Below are 24,329 nucleotides of genomic sequence, written 5' to 3' on the forward strand. Positions count from 1 at the left end.
CGGCTCCAGTCACCACCGCTGTCCTTACTAAGGCCATCATCCTCAACATCACCCCACTGCTGACACCGGATGGCTCACCCATCTCTGTGCCTGTCAACTCCGCCTCTGCTCTGCCCTCTCCCAGCAGCCTTCCTACCCACCAGCACATCACTGTCCCCCCACCAGCATCACTATCCCACGATGGGCTTTACGATCTCCCCACTAGCATTACTCTCCCCCACCAGTGTCATTACGCGCTCCCAGCATTTCGACAGATTTACTATCTCCCCCCAGCATCACTATCCCTCCGCCAGCACTCCTCCTCTCCTCACTCCCTTTGTCTCTACCTTCCCATCACACTCCACTCTCACCTCCATCTCTCAGGCCACCACCCCCCATCCAGCCCCCACCAACCATCACCCTAAACATCACCTTGGTCGTTACTACTAACCCTCGTTCTGTTCTCATCCCCACCGCCCCATCCCCCCGACACAGGCATCTCTTAGCTCGTCCATCTCTGTGCTGTCATCCCCGTGCCTATTACCGTCTTCCCCACCGTCTCCACCATCAGTGAACATTTATTGAGCACCAACAATCCCCTACAGAACACACAGAAGGCGCAGCCCCACCCCGAGTGCCCGGCCCTTCAGCAATGCCACCCCACTTCAGCCCAGGGTGGCCTGTGTGGCTGCAGCGTGGGGCGGGGCCGGGGGCTTAGCTGGCGGCAGTGCACCTGGGACGGGGGCCTGAGGCCTCTGCCAGGCTCCGGTTGGGGGTGGAGGTTGTGCCACTTTCCTGAGAACAGAGCAAATAAATAAATGGCGAGGCCAGGGTCTGAGCCCAGGTGGGCGGAGAAACTGGTGTTGCTTATGTGACTCCATGGGAGTGAGACAGGCGGCCAGGAGCCTCGTGCCCGGGTGGGGAGGTGGGGCTGGAGGCAGGAGCCTGGGGACCAGAGGGTCCTGGGGCCTCCCTGGCATCTCTACCTGGCCCTCACCTCTGGGGGTCGAACAAGGGTGCGGGGGACACCCCAGGAGGCGCCGCTGAAATGCGGGTGGACTAGAAATGGGCGGTGGAAGGGACCCTACTCCTGCCTGCAGCCCCTAGAGGGGGGCGTCGTCAGTCCTCCACCTGGGGGGATAACTCTGCTGGTGGCCGTCACAGCTGGGGTTCCCCACGTTGTCCAGAGGCACCACCACCTCATCCGGGTTCGAGTTCTTGTTCAGCTCCACCACACGGGGCACCACCGAGGACCAGCGATCTGTAGTGAGCGTGGCGGAGGGAAGGGTGAGGGTTGGCGGAGAGTGCACATGCATATATTGAGCACCTTCTGTGTACCTGGCACTCCACAGTGCTCTAAAGGGGGAGGTATATTATCCCTGTTTTATAGAGGTGGAAAGTGGGGCTCAGAGAGGTCACAGAGTCCGCCCAGGAACACGCAGGAGTAAATGAAAGAATAAGAATTCAAGCCTGGGTCAGGACGCCTGAGTGCCCATGACCTCTCCACTGCATGTCATGCACTCAGCTGAGTGGAACGGAGGGGCCCCAGGCCTTCACAAGCAGCGGAGGAAGCTCAGTGGCCAGCCCATCAGACCCTTCCATTCTACAGATGAGAACACTGAGTCCCAGAAAAGGGACAGGACTGCTCAAAACAAATCAGTGAGGAGCAGGACCAGGGCTCCCCCTCTGCACCCCTGAATGTCCCCCACCCCTGCACTCCGCCCTCTACTCACCCCTCCGGAGGCGGCCCACGGTGTGCGAGAAGCCGTAATACTGGTAGTTCTCGTTCTTGCCGGGGTCCTCGTTAATGATGCCCAAGTTCTGGTTCCAGTGAGACCAGTTTACCTCATCCACCCTGGTGGGGCCACAGCAGAGGGAGGGTCAAGGGGAGCTCCCCGGAGATAGCACCCCTTCCCCACCCCCAGGCAGCATCCCTGTTCCAGCCTCCCAGCATACCCTCCTACTTTTTTTTATTCTGATAAAATATATATAACATAAAATTTGCCATTTTAACCACTTTTTTTTTTTTTTTTTTTTTTGGCTGCACCACGCAGCTTGCAGAATTTTAGTTTCCCTGCCAGGTGTCTGTCCTGGCGGTAAAAGCATGGAGTCTTATCCACTGGGCCGCCGGGGAACTCCCCCCAACCACTTTTGAGTGTACAATTCAATGGCATTAAATACATTCCTAAGATTGTGCAACCATCACCCCTATCTATTTCCAAAACATTTTCATCACCCCAAACAGAAATTCTGTCCCCATTAAGCAATAACTCCCCATTCCCCTTCCCACCAGCCCCTGGCAACCTCTGTTCTACTTTCTTTCTCTATGAATTTAACTATTCCGGACATTTCATGGAAGTAGAATCATTCAGCACGTGGCCTTTGTGTCTGGCTGCTTTCACTTAGCATCATGTTTTCAAGTTTTATCCACAATGTAGCCTGGATCAGTACTGCATTCCTTTTCATGGCTGAATAATATTCCATTGTGTGGAAAGACCTTATTTGTACGGCCATATATCCATTCACCTGTAGATGGACACCCTCCTTCTTGATATTCTCACTCTTATTATTGAGACGCCCTCCTAAAGTCAGGTTATACCCTTTTGGGCCCAAATGGGCTCAAGGTCATTTTTCCTTTCTAAAATTATTTTTAAGTTATTTTCATTCAGTTTCCATTTTTTGAGCATTTTTTCCTATGGGTCAGGACCCAGCAAGGAAGATACATTCTCTGTTGCCATTTTACAGATGAGGAAACTGAGGCTTGAACTATTCATCCAAGGTTACAGAGCTGATCAATCACAGTCGGGGCTTGAACTTCAAATTCACACTGAACAGGACTGACTCGCTGGCCTGTGAGGCGGGGGCTACCGTAGCAGAAACTGACTTTGCCTGACTCCAAACACGATGCTTTCGCTCTGTGCTGGCAACCACGTTACAAAGACTGAGTCCCCTTAAAAGAAAAGACTCACCCAGGGGTTCCCCTAAGAAGCTGGCATTCCCTGTGCATCTGGGTAACGTCCCAAGCCCTGGAAGCTGCAGATAGCTCAGATTCCCCCTTTCAGCCGGAGACCTGAAACCCACCCCATTGGTTCGCCGACAGAGGGCGGTGCCCTGTGATGAGAACCCGCCTCTGAGTCCGCTTCCTCCACCAAAGGACAGAGCAGTAACACCTGTTGCCATGGGGGGGGGGGGGGGTGTCTGTCCCAACGTGCATCAGGTGCTGGCCGTGCACATCTCACGTGCCAACCCGTCTAATCCACACAGATGGCCGAGGGAGTGATGCTATCATTGTCCCCACTTCACAGATGAAGAAACCAAGGCTGAGAACTAAACCAACTGGCCCAAGATCAGCCGGTGGAACTGAGTTCTGGTTGGGCCCATGGGGGCCTCAGTGGCTCGGGAAGTGGCAATAGGTAGAAAATGTAAGGAGGCCCGACGGTCCTGTCCTGCCCACTCACCCGGCCTCACCTGAAGCACCACCTGCGGTCTGGAGTGCCGTCTGAGCTCTTGCCCACGGTCACCATCTCGCCGGAGCGGAAGGCCTTCCTCAGGAACACAGGGAAGGAGCGCTCGATGTCCAGAATGGTGGTGGCCCACTGCGGGGAGGGAGGGAGGGTGGGCAGGCGTGGGTGAGCCGCCCCCAGCCTCGCCTAACTGCTCTCAAGGCGGGAATGATTCAGTGGGCCAGTCTGGGCAAAGAACTAGGCTTCCCAGCTCCCACTGCCTCTGGATTAAAAACTCAAATACCCACAGGGGCCTGGCAGAAGAAAATGAATGAAGAAGGATCAGCAGCCGGTGCCCCAGGACACCCTGTGTCCCCTCGGTGCTGGGCATCCCCAGGGAGGGGTGGGGACTGGGGCAGACCAGGGGGTGCAGGTCCCCCACCCCGCGTAAAGGGGGCAGCCACCTCTCATCTATCTGAGCGCCGCCAGGCAGGAATGTGAGCTCACCTTGCCAGCCTTCCAACCTTTCAAGAAAGGCCAGAAATCTGGATTTTTCTATGAAATCTCTTAATTTAAAAGTGTTGCATTAATTTAAAAAAAATATGGTGATGCAGGAAAAAACTAAATCTGGGCTGGTCAAATCCAGTCCATAGGCTGCCAGTGGCATCTTATGAGTTATACCCAGTGGGGAAACTGAGGCCCAGGGAAGTAAGCGGTATGGATAAAGGTTAAGAGCAAGTCCAGATGGTTCCCTGAGACCCAGACCTGCGAGGAGGACCTTGGAGTTTTTTCTCACTGCGCCTTTTCCTGGAAATGCACCAAGCGATGGGAAATGCGGATGCTGCGTTCCTGGGCCTTACAGCGACAGTGAATTTATCGGGAACCCCAGTTATTGAACTGCATGCACCCAGGCGGGCTGTGACCCCCACCCCCAGGGCCTCTGCTGTCTAGGACTGCACAGCAACCTGTGGGAAGCAAAGGCAGCAGCTCCCCAGCACCCACGAGGCCTGCATCTACATCCAGCCACATCTGCTTGGCGGGGGGCAGGTGGGGAACCTGGAAGCTACCCCTGGGCTGGCAGAAGCCCCTCCGATGAGAATGCCGACGCCTCCTGGTTCTGGGGTGGCCTGCGCGCATGCCAGCCTTGTCTCTTGGGCCAGGGTGGGGCACGGAAGCTGCCCCCCTCCGCCGTGCTCACTGCAGAACCCTCACTGGAATGTGAAACGTGATGCTCTTTGAGCACTGCCTGTGCCGACAGAGCTCGCTCAGTGGAGCCGGGTGAAGCTGACTGTATACCACAGACTGGACCGCCAGGGAATCTGAGCCCACTGTTGGTGGTCAGGCAAGAAGCCACCTGGAAGTGTGTTAGGCGGCTTGGGAAACAGACGGCAGTCTTCGGTGCCCATTTTACAGACAGGGCAGTGGAGGCAGAATGAGATGGTGTGGCTCGCCTAGAGCACAAGGCCGAGGGCTTGAGGCGGGCCAGGTGGGCCCATCTTAGAAGGAGAAGAGTGGCCGGCAGGGTGGGGCTGGGAGTCCGGGGGCCTCACCTGCAGCTTCCAGATGTGCTTGCTCTCCTTGGACACCTGGCCCACCGTCTCCCCCATGAGGGCAATGAGCATGTTGAGGAGCAGCACGAACGTGAGGATGATGTAGGTGACGAGCAGGGTGATGAAGACCGCGGGGTACTTGGTGCTGCTCAGCATCTCCAGGTCGCCCATGCCGATGGTCAGCTTGAAGAGGTCCAGGAGGAAGGTGCTGAAGGTCTCGCTGTCGCGGCACGAGGGGTACGTGGGCACCGTGCAGTTGGTGTGGTCCTCGCTGCACATCTTCACATTGGCACACGGGTTCAGGAGGGAGACCAGGGCTGTGGGAGGGACGGCGGTGATGTTCACCGAGGGTGAGGACGCCGGCTGAGGAGTGGGGAGGACCCTTCCCATTTGATGGAGGGGAACGCTGAGGCCCGGTTAGGGGATAGCGCTGGCCCAAGGTTACTAAGCGAGGAAGCCACGCCAGCAGTCACATCTGGGCCCTCCTGCATGCAAAGCCTTTGCTCTGTCCACAAACTCTTGTTAACAAGGAAGAGGTTCCCAGGACCTAGTCCAGTGGTTCTCAACCAGGAGTAATTTTTCCCCCAGGGCACCTCTGGTAGGTCTAGAGACATTTTTGGTTGTCACAACTGGAGGAGGGAGCACTACTGGCACCTAGTGGGTAAAGATTAGGGATGCTGGGACTTCCCTGGTGGTCCAGTGGTTAAGACTCCGCACGTCCACTGCAGGGGGCGTGGGTTCAATCCCTGGTCAGGGAACTAAGATCCCGCATGCCATGCGGCATGGCCAAAAAAATTAAAAAAAAAAAAGACCAGCAATGCTGCTCAACGTCCCACCATGCACTGGACAGTTCCCACCACAGAGAATTATCTGATCCCAAATGTCGGCAGTGCCAAGGCTAAGAAAAACCTCATCGTGCCTATTGTTCTTAGACATCTTGGGAGCCTGGAATGCCAGCATTCTGGGGGCAGACTCTCTCATGTGCTCCTGTTTCCCAGCTCACAGCAGCCCAGAGAGGAAGGGTGGAAGAAGCTGTTCTCACTAAGACCCTCACCCGCTCCAGACATCTCAAACTGATCGTGGTGCTCATCCCTTCCCACTAAACCCAGAATAAGCTTCAGAGTCCTTCTCAACACAGTTTAGCACCAACATGTGCATCTGCTCCTACACCATTCACAGCAGGGAGCGTAAGGGGGCTGAGCCCCTTCAGTCAGTGGGGCATAGACTGTCACCATGCCTTCAACCTGGGATTACAGTAAGCAGGTTCCAACTCATATACTAATGTTATTCAATTCTGTAGCGACTGCTGAAATACGTGTTGAGAAGGATTCTGTGATCCATTAGCAATGTCTGTCATGGGCACAATAGTGGGAAACAGCAGCACATGTACCATGTTTGGGATATGTTAGCCTCAGAATGAAGATCTAGTGTTCCCTAGCAGGAGAAGCCCTGGGACCAAGCTGACCACTAAGTTGCTACTTTAACCCCTAGGTTTCTGCCTCAGTTTCTATATTTAGGACTGTGGTATGGCTGGACTCTTGATATGACTTTCAAACCATTGGAGAATCCTTGACAATCTATCTAGTTCTTTCCAGTCCTACTCCTGGTAGGGGCAGTTGGCCCCTGTCCCTCTCTCCCCAGCTAAGCTAAGGCCACAGTTCTCCTTCTCCAAAATAATCCACACAGAGCCTTGGCACCATCTGGGTTAAAATATCACCATCATCAGATTTCCTGCTGCCAGTGCTGGTTCCTAGACCAACCTCCTCAGATGTGAATGTGGGCTGGTGAAGCCTGAGTTGGCCACTCCCGTTTGGATACTAGGCATTGGATGGCAGATCACCCACCCCTTGGGAACCAGCCCAACAGCTTGATTAGTTTCCCCATCCCTGGTCCTTCCCCCATGGTCTGTGCCACTGAAGTCCCACAGCATCAGGTCATCAAGGAGAAAGCCTATTAGAGGGAGCCAGTGCTGAGCCTTAAGAAAGACCTGGGCTGGGGCTTCCCTGGTGGCGCAGTGGTTAAGAATCTGCCTGCCAATGCAGGGGACACGGGTTCGAGCCCTGGTCCGGGAGGATCCCACATGCCGCGGAGCAACTAAGCCCACACGCCACAACTACTGAAGCCTGCACACCTAGAGACCGTGCTCCACAACAAGAGAGGCCACCACAGTGAGAAGCCCGCGCACCGCAGCGAAGAGCAGCCCCTGCTCGCTGCAACTAGAGAAAGCCCACATGCAGCAACGAAGACCCAACACAGCCAAAAAATAAAATAAATAAATTTATATATAAAAAAAAGAAAGACCTGGGCTGGTAGATGAATGATTAAAATGCACCCTCTCCTGTAACCACACCCCTTCAATGTGGCTTTGTAGCTCCTGCCACCAAGAGGGTAGAGTCTATTTCCCACTCCTTGAATCAAGGCTGGCTTTAAGACTTGCTTTGGTCAATAGGGTGAAGCAGAAGTGATGCTGTGCCAGGCAGTGACCTTGAACACTTCCGCTCACATTCTGGGAACCCTCAGACCACCATGTGACCAAGTCCAAGCTAGCCGGCTGGAGATGAGTGACCCCAGGGAAGACAGCGAAGTCACCCCCAACTGAGGCCACCCCCTAGCTACACCAGTCAGCCGGCAGCCAACCTGCCAGCTGAGCACAGACACAGGAGTCCATCAAGATTAGCCAAACCTGGCCCAGGTCGGCACAACCACCCAGCTGGGCCACAGACTTGAATGTAATCGTCAGTGGTGGTTGTTTTAAGCCACTAAGTTTTAGGTGGCTTCTTTTGCAACAATAGCTAAGACACCAGTCTTACCATTCCTTCCCTAGCTTTTGAACTTGGGCACATTATTTAACCTTTCTAAGCCTTGGTTTCCTTATCTGTAAAAGGTGATAAGAAAGGCACTTCCCTTACAGACTTGTTGGGAGGATTAAATGAGGCAGGAATGGGAAAGGACTTAGCCCAGTGCCAGGCACACAATGAGAACTCTACAAACGCTGGTTATTTTCCTCCACACATTGTGGTGGCCGCTCCAGTCCCAGTACCACCCCCGCCAGGCCCACCTGGGCACCCGGAGCTCACCTGAAGCGTAGCCAATCATGAAGAGCAAGTAGACCAGCAGGAAGCGGAAAAGATCTTTGAAGAGGATCTAAAGACCCCGGCGGGAATATGGAGGCAAAGATGAGACACGTGGTTTCTCGCTTTCCCAACACCTCATCCCGAATCTTCTCTCCAGCTCCACCCTGTCCCTCTCCGATGTCCAGACCCTACCCACTGCCCCCACAGCACCCCACAGCCTCAAGGCCGCCAGCACTGTCTGTACATACGTGGTGTGTGTGGCTTCCTCCAAGGACACACAAGTCCAGAGGGAACCCCCCGACCCCATACCTTCTGGATCATGATGCTATAGGTCCCCGTCAGCTTCAGCCCACGGGTGAAGTAAAGGGCGTTCATCCAGCCCAGGACCAAGGCAAAGACCATGACGGCCAGGTAGGCCTCAATCCCCGCCAGGTAGAGGGCCGCCGAGACAATCACCAGCACAGAGTAGATGAAGCTACAGGGCAGCAGAGATCACAAGAGGGGCCAGAGGGGAGAGGGGAGAATGAGGCCCTGGAGGGGGAGGCATGCCCTCAAGCCCTCTAGGTAGTAGGTCAGTCCAATGACACCCAGAAGAGAAACCATGTGGATTCACTGGGGTCCCCAGCATCCTGTTAACCAGAACGCTCAATTAATTGGCAACTGATACGTGTGTGTGATGGCCCTGAAGCCCTACCAGAACCCAAAGTGATGTCCTTTGGAACTGGTAGAGAAAGACTCAGTGGTGTTCAGCGGCGATTTTGTGGCTAAGTGAATATTCATTGTTCTCTAACTCTAAGGAAAAGGGAAAAGCAGTAACACACACGTAGCAACACATCCTGTGCCCTAGGCAGACATCATTAATCAATCCCAGCACTCTTTCCCACTAAACACAGACACAGCCTCAAGATTCTTAACATGGGCACTCCTGGCAGACTTTAGCAATTAATCACAAGCATAAGAGGTTAAATTATTTCTATCCATGGTGTATATGGTGATAACTCTTTAGCAACCAGAATCTTGCTTTAACCAGAAGACCCTTTTGCTTGACACTGGCCTTGTCCTGATCAGGCTGGGTGAATTCACTCCTAACAGAGTCAGCCCCTATCCCACCACCAAACCTGGATGATGTCCCTCCCAGCCCCACCTTCCTCACCCAGAAGCTGCCACCCCAGGGACCTCTACTCACTAGAGTAGTTGGAAGGAGCCATCGATGAAGAGAGAATTCACTCCAGGGCATTTCTTCATGAACAAGTCTTTGATCTGGAGGACGGGAGGGGACGTGTGAGAGAGGTGGAGCCAACAGAAGTGTGGAGGGGAGGAGAACGGAGCTAAAAGAGGTGGAGGGAGAGGAGGGGGACGGGCAGGGTGGGCGGGGGGATGAGGGGGGAGGCCAAGCACTCACGTTGGTGAAAAAGAACAGGACCCCGGTGAAGAGCGTGATGATCTCGCCAGCCAGCCTCAGGTAGTCCACCGTGGTGAGGTAAGGGTATGGCGGCTGGGGGGCAAGGGGCATGCAAGTCCTCCTCCAGCCCCACCAACATCTGGTCCCAGATCCATATGTTCCCCGATGCCCCGAACATCTACGTCCTGTGGAGCCTCCCCCCTCACCCTCTTCCCTCTGGGTGTGGGGTAGGCACCTCCCCATCCATTTCTTTTTTTTTTTTTTTTTTTTTTTTTGGCTGCACCACACAGCTTGTGGGATCTTAGTTCCCCCGACCAGGGATTTACTGAACCCAGGCCCTCAGCAGTGAGAGCACGGAGTCTTAACCACTGGACCACCAGGGAATTCCCCCTATCCATCCCTAAGCCTTCTCCAGTCCCTCCCACGGGGGAACCCGCTGTGCCCCAGCTTCTGCCTGGTTCGCGGTCACTCACAGTGCCCTCCAGCGGCTGGTAGTAGGCGGTGAGGGTAAAGATGACCATGGCGCACAGATAGGAGGCCACGTTGATGTAGAAGGAAACGGCCCCAAACTTTCGCCACTTGTCCCGAAGTAGTTCATTGATGGGTTCCACGGCCAGCATCTCGTGGCGATTCTGTGGAAGGCGGGGTGGTCAGGGGGCTAGACAGGCTGACTCCAGTACACCTTCCCCCACCCTCTGCCCTGGGAGCACTTTTTCCTCCTAATTTATTCTTCAACGACACCCAAACTTCTGGGCTCAGCATTCGAGGCTCTGCCCAATTCTGCCCCAACTTACCTTTCCAGCCTGTTCTAGACTCATAGAACCCAGAGCTAGAAAGATCCCTAAAGAATATCTATTCTTGTGGTCCCCAAACTCCAATCTGTGGATGGTGCCAAGCCAGTGGCAGCAAAATCACCTATGGAGCTTGTTAAAAATCCCTGGGTTTCAACCTCAGAAATTCTGATTCAGGAAGTGGGACTTGGAAATTTAGCCCAAGGGTAATAAATACTTGACTCACCACAATTTTCCAACTCTGAACCCAGGACAGACATCAATAATTGAGTCCCACAAAATAGTTCTCTATACAGTTCCCTGGGCAGACACTACCAATCAATCAGAGTTTGCAGCAGAGATGCTAAACTTCCCACCATCCCCAATCTAAATCAAGTTGGTCACTAATTTCAAAGATGAGGGAAGTGAGCTCTGGTAGGGGAAAGGCATCTGTCCAAGCTCACAGAGCCAGGGCTAGAAGGGAGACCTTCTGCACCCGGGACCCAGCACTTTCTGCCCCATTTGTACAGCATCCTGTCCCTTTAACGACTTGAGTTTCTTTATCATCAAGGATTTGTGCAATTATGTAGTCACAAAGATGCCACTGCAGTGTTATTCCTGATAGTTAAGTGCAGAAACAAACCCAAATGACCAAGAATAGAGGAATGGTTCATTAGAATGTGGTACATTTCCACACAGCAATGATATTGCAGAAGAATATTTAATGGTGCAGAACGATGTTCATAAAATACTCCTAAGTTTAAAAAAAAGAGCTTTTAAAAACTTCATATAACAAATGCTAATGATAATAGCTGACACATAATGTTTACCCTGCGCCAGGCTGTTCATTTGGTCCTCCCAGCAACCCAATGAGAAATGCTCTATCTTTATCCACATGGTACAAAAGAGGAAGCTGCAACTCAGAGAGGTTGGGTAGTTTGTCCTGAGTCATACAGCACGTAAGTTACAGAGCCAGGATTCTGAACCAGTCCTGCTTGCCCCTGAAGGCCGACCCTTACAACCTCTCATTTCCCCCCGGGGCCAGATGCTGTTCTGGGCACTTAGCTGGCCTCTTCTTCTGCATCCAGTTCACAGACCCACCACTTTGGGCCCCTCCTTCACTGGGCCCCATCTCCTGCCCTGATGCCTACCTCGATCTTGCTGTTGTACACCAGGATCTCCAGCACAGAGGCCTCTTCCCCACACGTGTCCAGGGAGGAGAGGTCATAGAGTGAGGAATACACTGGCCCATAGGCCCAGTCCTTGAACTTGCGGGACAGATGCCTGGTGTCCTCGTCTGTCACCTCCCGACGGATGATGTGCTGAAAGATCTGCATGGGAGGAGGGAGGGTCAGGGGGTCCTCTGGGGGGCGGGGAGCACTGCTGCTGGGCCACACACATTGCAGGGACCCTGGGAGCTTGGTCAGACCATCAAATAGCACCTTCCCAGAGAGCAGGATGGAGGGAAGGGTAAAATATTTACTGAGCACCTGCTGTATGCCGGACCCTTTCCTCACATCATCTTGTTTATTTCCTACCCTTACCATCCTGGTTGACAGATGAGCAAACAGAGGCTCAGAGAAAAGAAGGATGTTCCCTGAGGCCACACAGCCCACTGAATCCAGACTGAACCCAGGTCAGCCTTAAAAATCTGAGTTGTCATGAGTATCTTCTTTACATAATTAAAACAGCAATTAATCAATCTTACTGATCAGTTAAATCTAGTAACAGTTATCCTATTCGGTCCTTCTTATTGCTACTCCCACTATCTCTGGCTTACACACAGGGGAACTGGGCAACAGATCCAGGTGGGAGTCCCCCCAGGCCACAGAGTTCAATAGGCAAAGCCAGATTTTAAACCCAGGCCTTTTCTACTGCCTCAGGACTCTGGCATAATTGTGATTTTAGTAATTTTTTGCTATGTTTTTAATAGAGGAATAATAACTCTTACCGATTATTGAGCACTTATTACCCATCCCAGGATCCTTATTAACAGCTTTAAGTGGATCACCTCATTGAGTTGTCAGAACACCGTACCACAGGGCACTATTGTTATCCCCATTTTACAGATGAGGAAACTGAGGCACAGAGCGGTGAGATGCCTGAGGTGACATGCTGGGAAGTGGCAGAGCCTGGCCTTGGACCCAGGTGCTCCTGACTCTAGAGAACCCCAGATTTGGTTCTCAATCAGGTCGATGGGTGCCCCACCCAGGGGACAATTTGGCAATGTCTGGAGACATTTGGGGTTGTCACAATCGGTGGGGCGTACTATTGGCATCTAGTGGGTCGAGGCCAAGGATGCAGCTAAACATCCCACAATGACACAGAGCAGCCCCACGCCCCAGAACATCCAGACCCAAATGGCACTAGTGCCCAAGCTGAGAAATCCTGCTCTAGGCCCTGTGCTGTGAGGCCAGAGAGGGAAGCAACTGGCACACAGCCACTCAGCAGGTTAGAGGCTGAGCCAGGACCCCTGCCATGGAGTAGAGGGGAGTACTGCAGGGCTGCAGCTCTGGGACTCAGTTCTCTGTCAGTGGCTTGCCCTGGCTGGTGGGAATGGGGCAGTGAGCATCCAATGGGGTGGGAAGAGCAGAGAGGCTCTGGGATGAGGTTGAATAGCTTGGCTGGACAATAGGGAGCCACAGCAGGTTCTTGAGCTGGGACATCTGCACACTGGGGTTGGCAGGATGGGAGGTGGGTGTGCACATTAATAATAATGCATGCCAGCAGCAGTCCCTCCCCTGTGTGTGTGTGTATGTGTGTGTGTGTGTGTGTGTGTGTGTATGGAGGGGCAAGAATGGGTGTGTGCCCCCGGCCCTGCACTCACCCCAATCTTGCCCGTCTTGGCGGCCATCATGAGGGGCGAGAGGCCATCGTTGTTAAGCACGGCCTCCAGGTTGCTGTCGGGGAAGAGGCGGGCACACTTGAGCAGCAGCAGGTCGTACATCTTGGTGACGAACTTGGTGTTCTCGCGAGTGTTGTCAGCGATGGCCACCAGTGCGTGCAGCACTGTGTTGCCACGGGAGTCCTGGCGCCGCATGTCCGCCTTCTTGTGCGGGTTCTCTGTCAGGTAGTTGACGATGTGGGGCTGGTTGGTGCAGGCCGCCAGCGACAGGGGCAGCTCACCTGTAGGTGAGGGGGTGGTCAGTGACGGGGCCCCGGGGGCGGACACTCAGGGGCAGACACCGTGACAATGGACGCCGTGCCCACGGTCAACATGGACGAGCCCCGGCTGACTGCACGTGTCTGGAGGTGATGCCCCCGGGTAGACAGGGGCCGGCGGGGGGCATCATGTGACTTGGAGGCTGTGAGGGATTCTTTAAGGGACTTTGTGCCTGAACCCCAAATAACATGTGCCTTTGAGCAGGGGTGAAATTTAAAATCTTTCATGGGTCCAACTGGGACATGGCGGTGATGGAATTTGGGCCCTGCAATCCGACCGTCAGTCCCAGCTTAAGTCAGACTGGAGGATGCGAGTGTTAAGGGGCAGGGACACCCCATCACAACCTTCTGATCCCATCACGATCCCCACCATAGAGATGGGGAAACTGAGGCTCAGGGCAGTGTGGTGATGCTCTACTCCTCAAAGACAAGACCTCAGTGACCAAGACCAGTAAGGCAGCCCGTGTACCGGGTGCTGTCTGGGCCCGTGGCCAGCGCAGCCCTGGCTGTTTGGGGAGGGGTCAGGGCTGCCAGCACCACCATAGGCCCCCAGCCCCCAGCCTCTCCCCCGTGGGCCCCAGGCCCCACCGGGCCCCTCCTCACCGAAGTAGAAGTATCCTCCCTCATCCTTGGGCTGGAAGAAGCGTCCCCGGGCCTGGGCGTGAACATCGGCACCTTGGGCCACCAGAAGCTCCACGTAGTGTTTGCAGCGGCGCTCGATGGCGATGTGCAGGGCGGTCTGGCCTGGGATGGGGTGGGGGACAGTCACCGGGGGCAGAGACCCGACCAGTCGTGAGAGGCGCTGGGGTGCAAAAGGGAGAAATCCACCCGAGGGCAGCAAATAGACCTTCAGACATTCCCAGACGTGGCGTCTCTGACGCCCGAGGTCCCAGATCTGCTGCATCACGCAAGCAGAATCCTAGGCTCAAGGGATATCCAACTTGGAGGGTCCCAAACGTGGGAACTTTTCAGACTCATAAGAGGCTTTCATCCTAGAGGAAACAACGGCATCATGGTCTCACAGAATTTGGGATATAAAATTCACAGCCTTTGAATCTGCATATCCAGGAATCTGGAAGGTCAAGTTGGATTCACAGATCTCAGAATTTAGACCCAGGGAGCTGGCCCCGGTGACACCTGTGCCTCTCTGAGCTGGTGGCTCATAGAACTATTGCAACAAAGCCTCAGAGTATCCAGAACCAGAGCATCTTGGGTCCAGATTTCCAGGTTCACGGCCCCTTTGGCTCACTGCATCTGGGAACCTTGGAACCTTTGATTGTGAAACTCAGAATATCCAAGTTGGAAGGGGTAGTTATTGTCCTTTCGTCCGTTCATTCATTCATTCAACAACTGGTTCCTGGGGACGTGCTGGCACTTGGGGCCCAGACTGAAGCTCTCAGTTGGGGGGATGGTTGGACAAGTGAAGACAGTGCCCCCCTCCCGCCCAGCCCAGGGCCTCACCTCGGTAGTAGATGTCCCGGAAGGGCGAGTTGATGAATTCGCGCATGTTGCCCGTGCGCTCAGCGATGTCCAGAAGCACAGGGATTGTGTCGTTGCGGCCGTTGCTCAGATTCAGCAGGGCTTTGGGCAGGCAGGTCTTCCCCGTGGATGGCTCTGTGAGTAGAGACGTGCGGGAGAAGGGGCGCTCGGCCCGTGGCCCAAACTGCTGGGCAGCTGTGGACAGGGCACTGGGCAGGGAGCCAGAGGTTCTGGCCGTGTCGGTCCTCCTCTCCGAGCCTGTTCCCTATCTGCTCCCCATGGTACTGAGAAGGTCAAATAAACTCAGAGGAGCAGAAGTTTTGTTTGTTTGTTTGTTTGTTTTGCGTACACAGGCCTCTCACTGTTGTGGCCTCTCCCGTTGCGGAGCACAGGCTCTGGACGCGCAGGCTCAGCGGCCATGGCTCACGGGCCCAGCCGCTCCGCGGCATTGTGGGATCTTCCCGGACCGGGGCACGAACCCGTGTCCCCGGCATCGGCAGGCGGACTCTCAACCACTGCGCCACCAGGGAAGCCCAGGAGCAGAAGTTTCTTAAAATGTGGGAAGCTGCAGCCTGTAGAGAGGTTGGTGTTTACCAAAGCATATCTGGAGAGAATTTTAAAAAATCAAATAAAAAGGGGGAATGCTGGGTTAAACAAAGCCAACCGTATTTCTTCACTACAGGACTTCTCAGAACCTTTAATCTGTTAATGAGGACTGTGAACCTCTAAAAGCAGACCCAGGAGGCAGTCTTTGCCTGCCTATTTGCACATAGATCCTTTTCCCATGAAGCGATTACACTAGTGCCCCTAGAGGGGAGCAGAGGGAGTGCAGCATTCCCCAAAGTGGAGGCTGTGAGCCATAGCGAACGTGAAATTACCTTCCAGGATTTGGGGGCTTCTGCAGATGCAGCAATAATAACATTAAAAACCCAAGTGTGCAAGGTTTCATCCGCTTGACAAATCCCTCCTGTGAAGTCAGTCTTTGTTTTGTCCTAATGGGTCCTTAACATCTCCCACTAACGCTTACTGTCCCTTTGCAATTTTCTTTCCCTTGTATTAATTTTTATGGTGACAGGAGTTGATTTATATCTTTAAAAGAGTGACTCAGTGAAAAGAGAACTTACCTGTGAATCAGGCAGGGGGCAAAACGGCCAGATGCAGGAAGGGGATCAGGAAAGGGATGAGGAATGCGAAAGGCGTGGGCTGAGTGGCCTGCTCTGGAGCCAGGTCTTTGGGGGCTCAAATTGGGCTTTGCTCCTGATTTCTGTGTGACCTTTTCTGCTTCAGTTTCTTGTCTAGCTAAATTGAGGCTACAAAGGGAAATTGTGGGACCTCCCTGGTGGCACAGTGGTTAAGAATCTGCTTGCCAATGCTGGGGACATGGGTTCGATCCCTGGTCCAGGAAGATCCCACATGTCACGGAGCAACTAAGCCCGTGCGCCACAACTACTGATCCTGCGCTCTAGAGCAGGTGAGCCACAACTGTTGAGCCCGCGAGCCACAACTACTGAAGTCCACGCGCCTAGAGCCCGTGCTCTGCAACAAGAGAAGCCACCGCAATGAGAAGCCTGCGCACCGCAACAAAGAATAGCCCCTGCTCACCGCAACTAGAGAAAGCCCGTGCACGGCAACAAAGACCCAACGCAGCCATAAATAAATAAAAATATATATATATAAGGGAAATCGTGAGCTAATAGGTATTTGTTGATGAGCCCAGAGCCAGGCAGATAGGAGTCTTCAATAAGTAATACTGCTGCCTTTATTACTCCACGAGAAATGCTTTAGAGCCTCTCCTTAGGTGCTGGGAAGTGGTGAAAATGCAGAGACCTGAATTTCTGTCCCACGCTCCTAGGAGTGAGGTTGCTCGGACAAGCCTTGTTCTGGTTACTTTTTGCTACACCCCTGGCGCCCAGCCCAGAGTCAACACCAGGTAACTATGTACCGAATGATAATGGACTCCAGTTCCCCATCTTCATAAGGTGGAGGGGACCCCAAATGCTGGCCGAGGCCCCTGGGGATTCTGTCCAGACACACCCGCACTCAGGAGAACCTCAATCAGTCCGTTTTCTAATTGTCAGGCAACTCATGATGCCCCACGCTGACCTCGTCATCTTTCCCTCCCCAAAGCCCAACCCGGTCTGCATGTGTCCCCTCCGTAGATGATGGTGTCCCCAGCCAGCCAAAACTTGTGTGTCACTCTTATCTTTGTCCTCCCTTCTCCCCTTCTCCCCACATCCAGCAAGTCCCACAGATTTTACCTATTTTTCCAACCCCTCCACCACGCTCCATCTCCACTGCCACCAACCTGGCCCAGCCACCATCTCTCTCACATGCCTGGTTTCCACCAGCCTCTCTGGACGTCCTTTAATCCACTTTCCACATAGCAACTGAGTCCAACTCTGGTCATGTTTAGCCACAGGGCCTTTGCACATGCTGTTCTTTCACCTCCTCTCTAATCCTTCCTCCACCTCTTTTTACCTGGCTAACTGCAATTCATTCAGACTTAGCTCAAGTGTCACCTCCTCCCAGAAATTCTCCCAGATCTTCCTGATTAGGTCAAATTGTCCAATACAGCCTCTTGTGGACACAAATTACAGTTTGTAATTGTGTATTTATTTCTGTGATTGCTTGATCAAGTTGGTCTCACCCTCGAGACTGAGAGCAACTTGAGGACAGGGTCATATCTGCTTCACTCACCACTTTCGCCCCACACCAGCACAGAGCCTGACACTTGGTAGGTGCCCAATAACCACTTGTTGAATTAATACACATTCAGCGAAGGGGCAAGCTGGGCACTGCAGGGAATTCCAAACCACAGGAGCTCAAGTGGTTTGTGTGGGATGTGGAACTAGACCCTGGATTTGGACTTCCACACTCCCAGGCCCAGGCTGTAGCAGGGTCCGGGGCTGCCAGCCTGGGTCCTGGTATAAGACACGAAGAACGGCGGCTACCCAGAAATGGGGAGGGGTTGCAGTTATGGACTCCACCAGCAGGTGGCGAAGTAGCTCTGCCCATGAGGGGATGAGGGGAGGCTGGAGCTAAGGGCCCTAAGTTAACTGCCAAGTTGGAGGTTGTGTGTGGGCGGAGGGGCGGGCCGGTCACTGACTCCCCTAAGAATCAATGAGCCTCTGGCTCACGAGCCTCTGGCTAGAAAAACACGCAGGGGCAAATTCAGGTTTGGGGGAGCCTGAGACTTACACAATTTGGGGATCCTGTTAATGAAAGCGAACACACAGTTACAAGTTCCAGATTAGGTCCAGGGCTACAAGGGGCCAGGGCAAGCAAGGGGCCTGAAGCCTAATTAATGGGCCTGTAGAGGGTAAATCCCCCTCTACAGGTGCATTACTCTGTACAATTTCAGGGCCCTCTCCCAGCCTATCTTAGGGTCCCCCACCCACCCTCATGCAGACACACTGGCCTGGGGGTTCCCAGCCTAGGCTTAGAGCCCCCTTTCAGCTCAGTCCTGAACTCAGAAGCCAGAAGGCTTGGCAAGTCCAGCCTGACGCTGCTCTGACCGCCGAAGCACAGGCACCATGATCCCCATCTCACAGGGGTTCACTCCACACCAAAGCTCCCCACTTTTGCCTGGTGAACTTGGGGGGCCAGGTGGGGCCATTTGGTCGGGGCTTAAATGTGGGTTATCGCCAGATGAGATTCACACCATCACGGAGACCCTCTCCACAACTCTAAGCTCGTGCCCCAAACGAGGCCACAGCACCTGGCTGGGTACCATGAATGAATATTTTTTATAAGTCCGGTAATTCTCTTCTGATGGACACAATAATACAGCATCGTATCGTTTTGGTGTTCAAAGAATCTGGTTGATAAAGGTATATGTGAAAAATATACTGCAGACCCGGTCAGCCTACTTTCACACTTAATTTACTGGAAGTACCTAAAGTCTCCAAAAATGGCCCCTGATCTCCCTGAAGCTTCGTCAGCCCCGAGCTGCCACAATTCTCGACATTTTATATGGATTTGTGGGGTCACTCGGCCAGTTAATTACAGCTCACCTGGCACCCAGCACTTAGCAGGTGGCTGAATTGAGTGGAGAGGCTCACAGGCCACCTTCCCCAATTTGCAGGGAAGCCCTGGGGTAGCGGAGGGAGCTAGTGCCCCGAGGTGGGTGTTCTGAGCCTGGACGAGGCTGGAGAGTGAGATGTCTGGGCTGAGTAAGTCCCAGGGCAATGGTGACTGGGCTCCAGCCTATAGCGGGGAGCCAGAAAGCTGGGCGGGGAGGGGGCCAGAGCCTCAGAAGCAGAAGCAGGAATGCCCTGCTCCCCACTCCAGAGCTCCCCTCAGAGGGGGCAGGAGCTCCTGGGACCCCAGCTGCCTTGTGCTTGGCACTGTGGAATTCTCTGTCCTCAGAGGCCAGGACTACGCTATTATTATTCCCCAGGGTACAGATGAGGAAACTAGACCCAGAGAGGCCACACGTCCCTTAAGTGGTAATGGTGGGATTTGAATCCAGGTGGGTAAACTCTGCTCACCTATGACACTAATCTTTTCATAAATGAAGGCTGAATGAATGAACAAAGAAAGGCAGCAAAGGCCCAGAGAGGTTAAGTAATATGGTAAAGGACACACAGGACCAGACTCCCTGTCCAGTGCTCTTCCTGGCTAGCGCAGCCCACTAACCGAAGGGAAAATGCTGAGGGGAAAGAGGGCCCCCAAGGCCAGGCCTCCCCCAACCTCCAGCTGGCCCACCTGCTATTCCTGGGTGGCTTACCCCGGAACTCCTCGTCAGTCAGCCGCTTCTTGTGGGTCAGCAAGAAGGGGAGCAACCCGTCCAGGTCAGCGGTGGAGCCCCGAGACACGATGTCAAAGAGGATAGGCCGGTTGAAGACTTTGAGTATGGGAGGCGGCTGGGGCGTGGGAGCTTTGGAGCTCTGTGGCTGCTTCCTGAAGGGGGAGGAAGCCGGGTGATAGGAGGGCTCATCCTCTGCCCATCCCACAGTCTCTAGCCTTAGGGGCCCAGGGATTGGGGGGTGGGGGCAGCTGGAGCCCTAGGGAGGGACCAGACTGAGAGGAGAAAGACATCTGGAGACACAAAGGAATGTTTTATCCCAATAGACTCTAGCCCACCCATCCACCCACCCACCCATCCATCCATCCATCCATCCATCCACCCACCCACCCACCCACCCATCCATCCATCCATCCATCCATCCATCCACCCACCCATCCATTCACCCATCAATCCACTCATCCATCCATCTACCTATCCATCCATCCATCCATCCATCCATCTATCTATCCATCCATCCACGCACACACACACCCATCCACCCATCCACTCTTCCATCCATCCATCCACCCATCCACACACCCACCCATCCATCCATCCACTCTTCCATCCATCCATCCACCCATCCACACACCCACCCATCCACCCACCCACCATCCATCCATTTGTCATTTACTAAGTACTTAAGAATCCAGAGACTGGAAGAGACAAAGATAGTAAGAAAATAAAGGAGGAACACCAGACTAAAAGATAAAGCAACTCTATCTTTTATTCAATCATTCACTCCTTGATTTATTCATTCAACAAACATTTGAGACAACTGAGGCCACGGACATAGGTGCTTAGTCCAGGCCCCACCAAAGTAAACACCCAATAAATGTTAGCTGATATTCCTGTTATTATTTAGCGCCTACTGTGTGTCCAGAGTCTGTATGTGTGGGAGAAATGCCGAGCTACAGAGGCAGGTGGAGACAGAACAAGATGGAGAGGGCTGGGGGAGAGGAAGCAATGGAGAAAGAAAAAAGGGAAAAAAAAACACATTCATTCAGTCATTCAATAAACACTCATTGGGCACCTACTGTGTGCTAGGTTTTGAGAGCCAAAGAGCTGGAGCAGCAGCAGCCCAGGGGCACCATGAGGGCAGGGACGCCCTGTGTCATGTCCTCACGCACCCAGTGCCCGGAACATACAAGGGCGAAGAACAATCTGTGAAATGAAGACAGGATGGAGAAGAGAAAGAGGTGGAGATGGGGAGGGAGAAGAGGGGGTGTAGGGGAGCAGAGAGTGAACCACAACAGAGGTGGCAGGGCCAGAGGGGGAAGGGACACTGAGGCAGGAGCTTCAGGGCAGAGAAGGCCAGCGGCTCACCAGGGGGAGTGGACAGCCGCTCTCCCTCCTTCCTCTGCCCAGGCCCCAGATTTTACACCCCAGGGCAGGGCCTCCAGTGATGGGGGGCCAGGGAAGGGGGAAGAGGTGCTTCCTGACGACGGGGGCACACAGGCTAGGGCAGCCCCCATTTTATCTGCTCCTGAACTGTGACCTTTGAGCCAAAAAATGAGATGAAGTAACACCCTCGCCCTCAGTCTTCACCGAGGCAGCCTTCGGGGTCTCTGAAGACCTCAGCCGCTTAGCCACGTCCCAACTCCTCTGCGGCCCCCGCAAAGCCGTTAGCCCTGGCTGTCTGGGGTAATGGTGGGGATGAGGGCTTGAAGGAGGGGATCTGAGGGAGGGGAAAGGGAGACAGGGAGTCCACAAGCTTCCAATGGGACCTTGGAGGGATGGGACACCAGGGCACTTTGCTGCCCTGGGCCTGTGTCCACCTCTGAGTGGAGGTTATGCAATTTGTCCAGTACAGCATGTGGACTGCGAGGCCCCATTTCTTGGACACATTGAGCCCCTCTAGCCTTGGGCCCCTGTACATGCACTTCCCTCCACCTGGAACACCTTCCTCCCACCACCCCCGCTGTGTGGCTGCCCTTTTTCACCCCTTAGCGTTGGGCTTAAATGTCAGCTGCTCCAGGAAGCCCTCCTGGACTACCTTTTCTCTATCAGCTCCCCTCTCCCACCTCAGCACCTCCCCCAAAGTGAATTGTCTAATCACTTGCTATTACCTGTCTTGTCCTCCAAACTGCAGGTACCAGTGACAGCTACTCAGTGTCTGAGCTGAGTAGGGGTAACGTCTGTTCTGACTCACCCCTGGAGCCCCAGGGCCAACCGCCCTACCTGGCATGTGGCGAGTGCTCCAGAAACGGTCACCGAACAAATCGGTGGCTCAGTGAATAAATAAAGGAAACAAAGCAAGGGCTGAGGAGGTGAGTGGGCTTCATCCAAGGGCATAAATGAGTCTGTGATCAGCAAGGGGGAACAGAGGAGGACCAGGTGACAACAGGGCATCTGCAGACTTCAAGACTCCTCCAGACACACACACAGGCCTGAGAGAGGTTTTCATGGGCGGATGGCTGGGCAGAGAGACAGCAGATGAATAGATGGGTCGATAGATATTTGAATGAGTGATGATGGATGGACGGACGGACTGGACAAGTGGATGGGCAGATGGAAGTGTGGGTAGTTGATGACAGAGAAAGAGAGAACAAAAGAAAGACATGGAAATGAAATGAATGAATGAATGATGAATAGTTTGAAAGCTGACTGGCTGGATGAACAGAAACAGTGAGTAGGTGGGAGAATGGATGGATTTTGGCTAAGTATATGGTGGATAAATGGAAGGTTTGTTGTATGAGTGGATGACTGGCCAGATACGATGGGACAGATGGATAGATGGGTAGATAGATATTCGAATGAGTAGATGATGGATGGATGGACGGACTGGACAAGTGGATAGCTAGGTGGAAAGATAGGTAGCTGGATGAATGAATGAGTAGATAATGGATGGATACACAGATGGATGGATATACAGATGGATGGATAAGTGGACAGACAGATGAATGAATAGACAAGTATACAGAAAGGTGGACAGATAGGTGGATGGATGGATGAGTGAATAGGTAGACAAATGAATGAATGGATAGAAGGATGGATGGATGGGTGAATGGATGGATGGATGGATGGATGGATGGATGGGTGAATGGATGGATGGATGGATGGATGGATGGATGGATGGATGGATTCAATACAGAGGCGGAGACCCTCGGCCAGGCAGCCAGCAATACTCACTCTATGACCTTCCTCCTCCACCGCTTGTCACTGGGGTGCTGGCGATAGGTGCCATAGTCAAAGAGCGAGTCCATGGGCGCCTTCTTGGGCCCAGGCACCACTGAGGACTCATACAAGGTGGACTCCAGCAGGTCGATGGGGTTGGGCACCCCCTTGCGGAAGGCGCCCTGGAACTTCATGCGCAGGTTTGGTCGCCCATCGCCTGGGCCGGCGGGGCGACCACTGTCAGCCGGAGAGGGCGACGGGGAGCCGTCCTCCCCCTCGAACAGGTTGGCCAGCGAAGAGAGGGGGAAGGCCTCCCCGCCGGGGATGCCACTCTCATCCCCGGGGGGCTCGGCTACCTCCCCAGGCCCCGCGCGGGGGCCTTCGCTGGGATCCGCCATGCTGCCCCTGGACCTGTCTGCACTGCTCTGCCTGCAAGGGAACAGGAGAGGAGTCAGGCCGGCTCCAGGAAGCCCCCTCCCACGTGGGCAAATAGCACTGCTGCCAGCTTCCTCAAAGCCACCGTTGTAATGACAGGGGTTCAGGGTGGCCACTCCCAGATGTGGTTGGCCGCCAGCCCCCAGCAGGAGCTGCAACAGAGCCTCTTTCAGGGACCTGGAAACATGAGTCTGCCTCAGGTCCAGCTACCCTGGACGTTAGCTGGAGGAGAAAGGGCACCAGAGTCACACTGGGTCCCCAGATCTGGAGCCTGGGGCCTACTCCTGGCCAACCAAGCCAGCTTCGGGGCCCCCAGAGCAGGGTTCCAGTTCCAAGCTCCACATTTAGCAACCGCGTGATGCGAAAGCAGATGGTTCACAGCCTCAGTTTCCTCACCTGTGAAATGGGGATGCTGAAGCAGAGAGCACGTGTTCCAGCGGCCAGTGCCGCGCCTGCCACACCGTAAGCACCTACTAAAACAGAACCACCACATCTATGCTTCAGGGACGCTAGGTGCTCAGAGATACTCACGAACCCACTGTGGGAGTCAGTAGCCCTCAATTTCCCAGCACCGTCATTATGACCCCATTTCACAGAACAGGAAACCCAGGTTCCGAGAATTCAGTTAACTTCCCACAGTGCACAAACTCTGCTCCCCAGTGCCAAGCGCTGACCCCTTCCCTCCCCTCTTTGCCTGGTTAACTCCTGCCCACCTGCGATCCCAGCTCATGTCCATTCCTCTGGGAAGCCCTCCCTGACCATTTGTTCATGAGATTCGTTAATTCCTGAGCTGTGGGCACCAGAAGATAGGGAATGCATCTGTTTCGTTCACTCCTGTGTCCCTGACACCTAGAAGGGTGCCACATGGACACACGACCTGATGACAAAGGTATTATTTGTTCCCATTTGTCAGATGAGGAAAATGGAGCTTTAAGAGGGGAAGTCATGGGCTTCCCTGGTGGTGCAGTGGTTGGGAGTCCGCCTGCTGATGCAGGGGACGTGGGTTCATGCCCCGGTCCGGGAGGATCCCACGTGCCGCGGAGCGGCTGGGCCCGTGAGCCATGGCCGCTGAGCCTGCGCATCCGGAGCCTGTGCTCCGCAACGGGAGAGGCCACAGCAGTGAGAGGCC

The 24,329-nt window shown here is 54.1% G+C and overlaps 1 protein-coding gene across 4 annotated transcripts; it reads right to left on the reverse strand.

Annotated features, from left to right (window-relative positions):
* Positions 1-960: 960 nt before the first annotated feature.
* On the reverse strand, positions 961-23,191 carry TRPV4 (transient receptor potential cation channel subfamily V member 4; the record flags this gene model as incomplete). Of its 4 annotated transcripts, XM_082852773.1 has the most annotated exons (15): positions 961-1,240; positions 1,713-1,834; positions 3,448-3,575; positions 4,973-5,289; positions 8,050-8,116; positions 8,356-8,521; positions 9,233-9,306; positions 9,449-9,541; positions 9,922-10,080; positions 11,370-11,549; positions 13,046-13,344; positions 13,984-14,124; positions 14,842-14,994; positions 19,589-19,761; positions 22,781-23,191. In XM_082852773.1, 15 exons carry the CDS (start codon positions 23,161-23,163, stop codon positions 1,083-1,085), a joined length of 2,613 nt encoding a protein of 870 aa, XP_082708899.1. In that variant the 3' UTR covers positions 961-1,082. The 4 variants fall into 4 exon arrangements, with proteins under 4 accessions (XP_082708899.1, XP_082708896.1, XP_082708897.1 ...); XM_082852770.1 differs by lacking the exon at positions 13,984-14,124 and having other exon boundaries at positions 22,781-23,163; XM_082852771.1 differs by lacking the exon at positions 11,370-11,549 and having other exon boundaries at positions 22,781-23,163.
* Positions 23,192-24,329: the final 1,138 nt, after the last annotated feature.

This window comes from Leucopleurus acutus (genome assembly GCF_964270905.1).
Source record: "Leucopleurus acutus genome assembly, chromosome: 13".
NCBI lineage: Eukaryota > Metazoa > Chordata > Mammalia > Artiodactyla > Delphinidae > Leucopleurus > Leucopleurus acutus.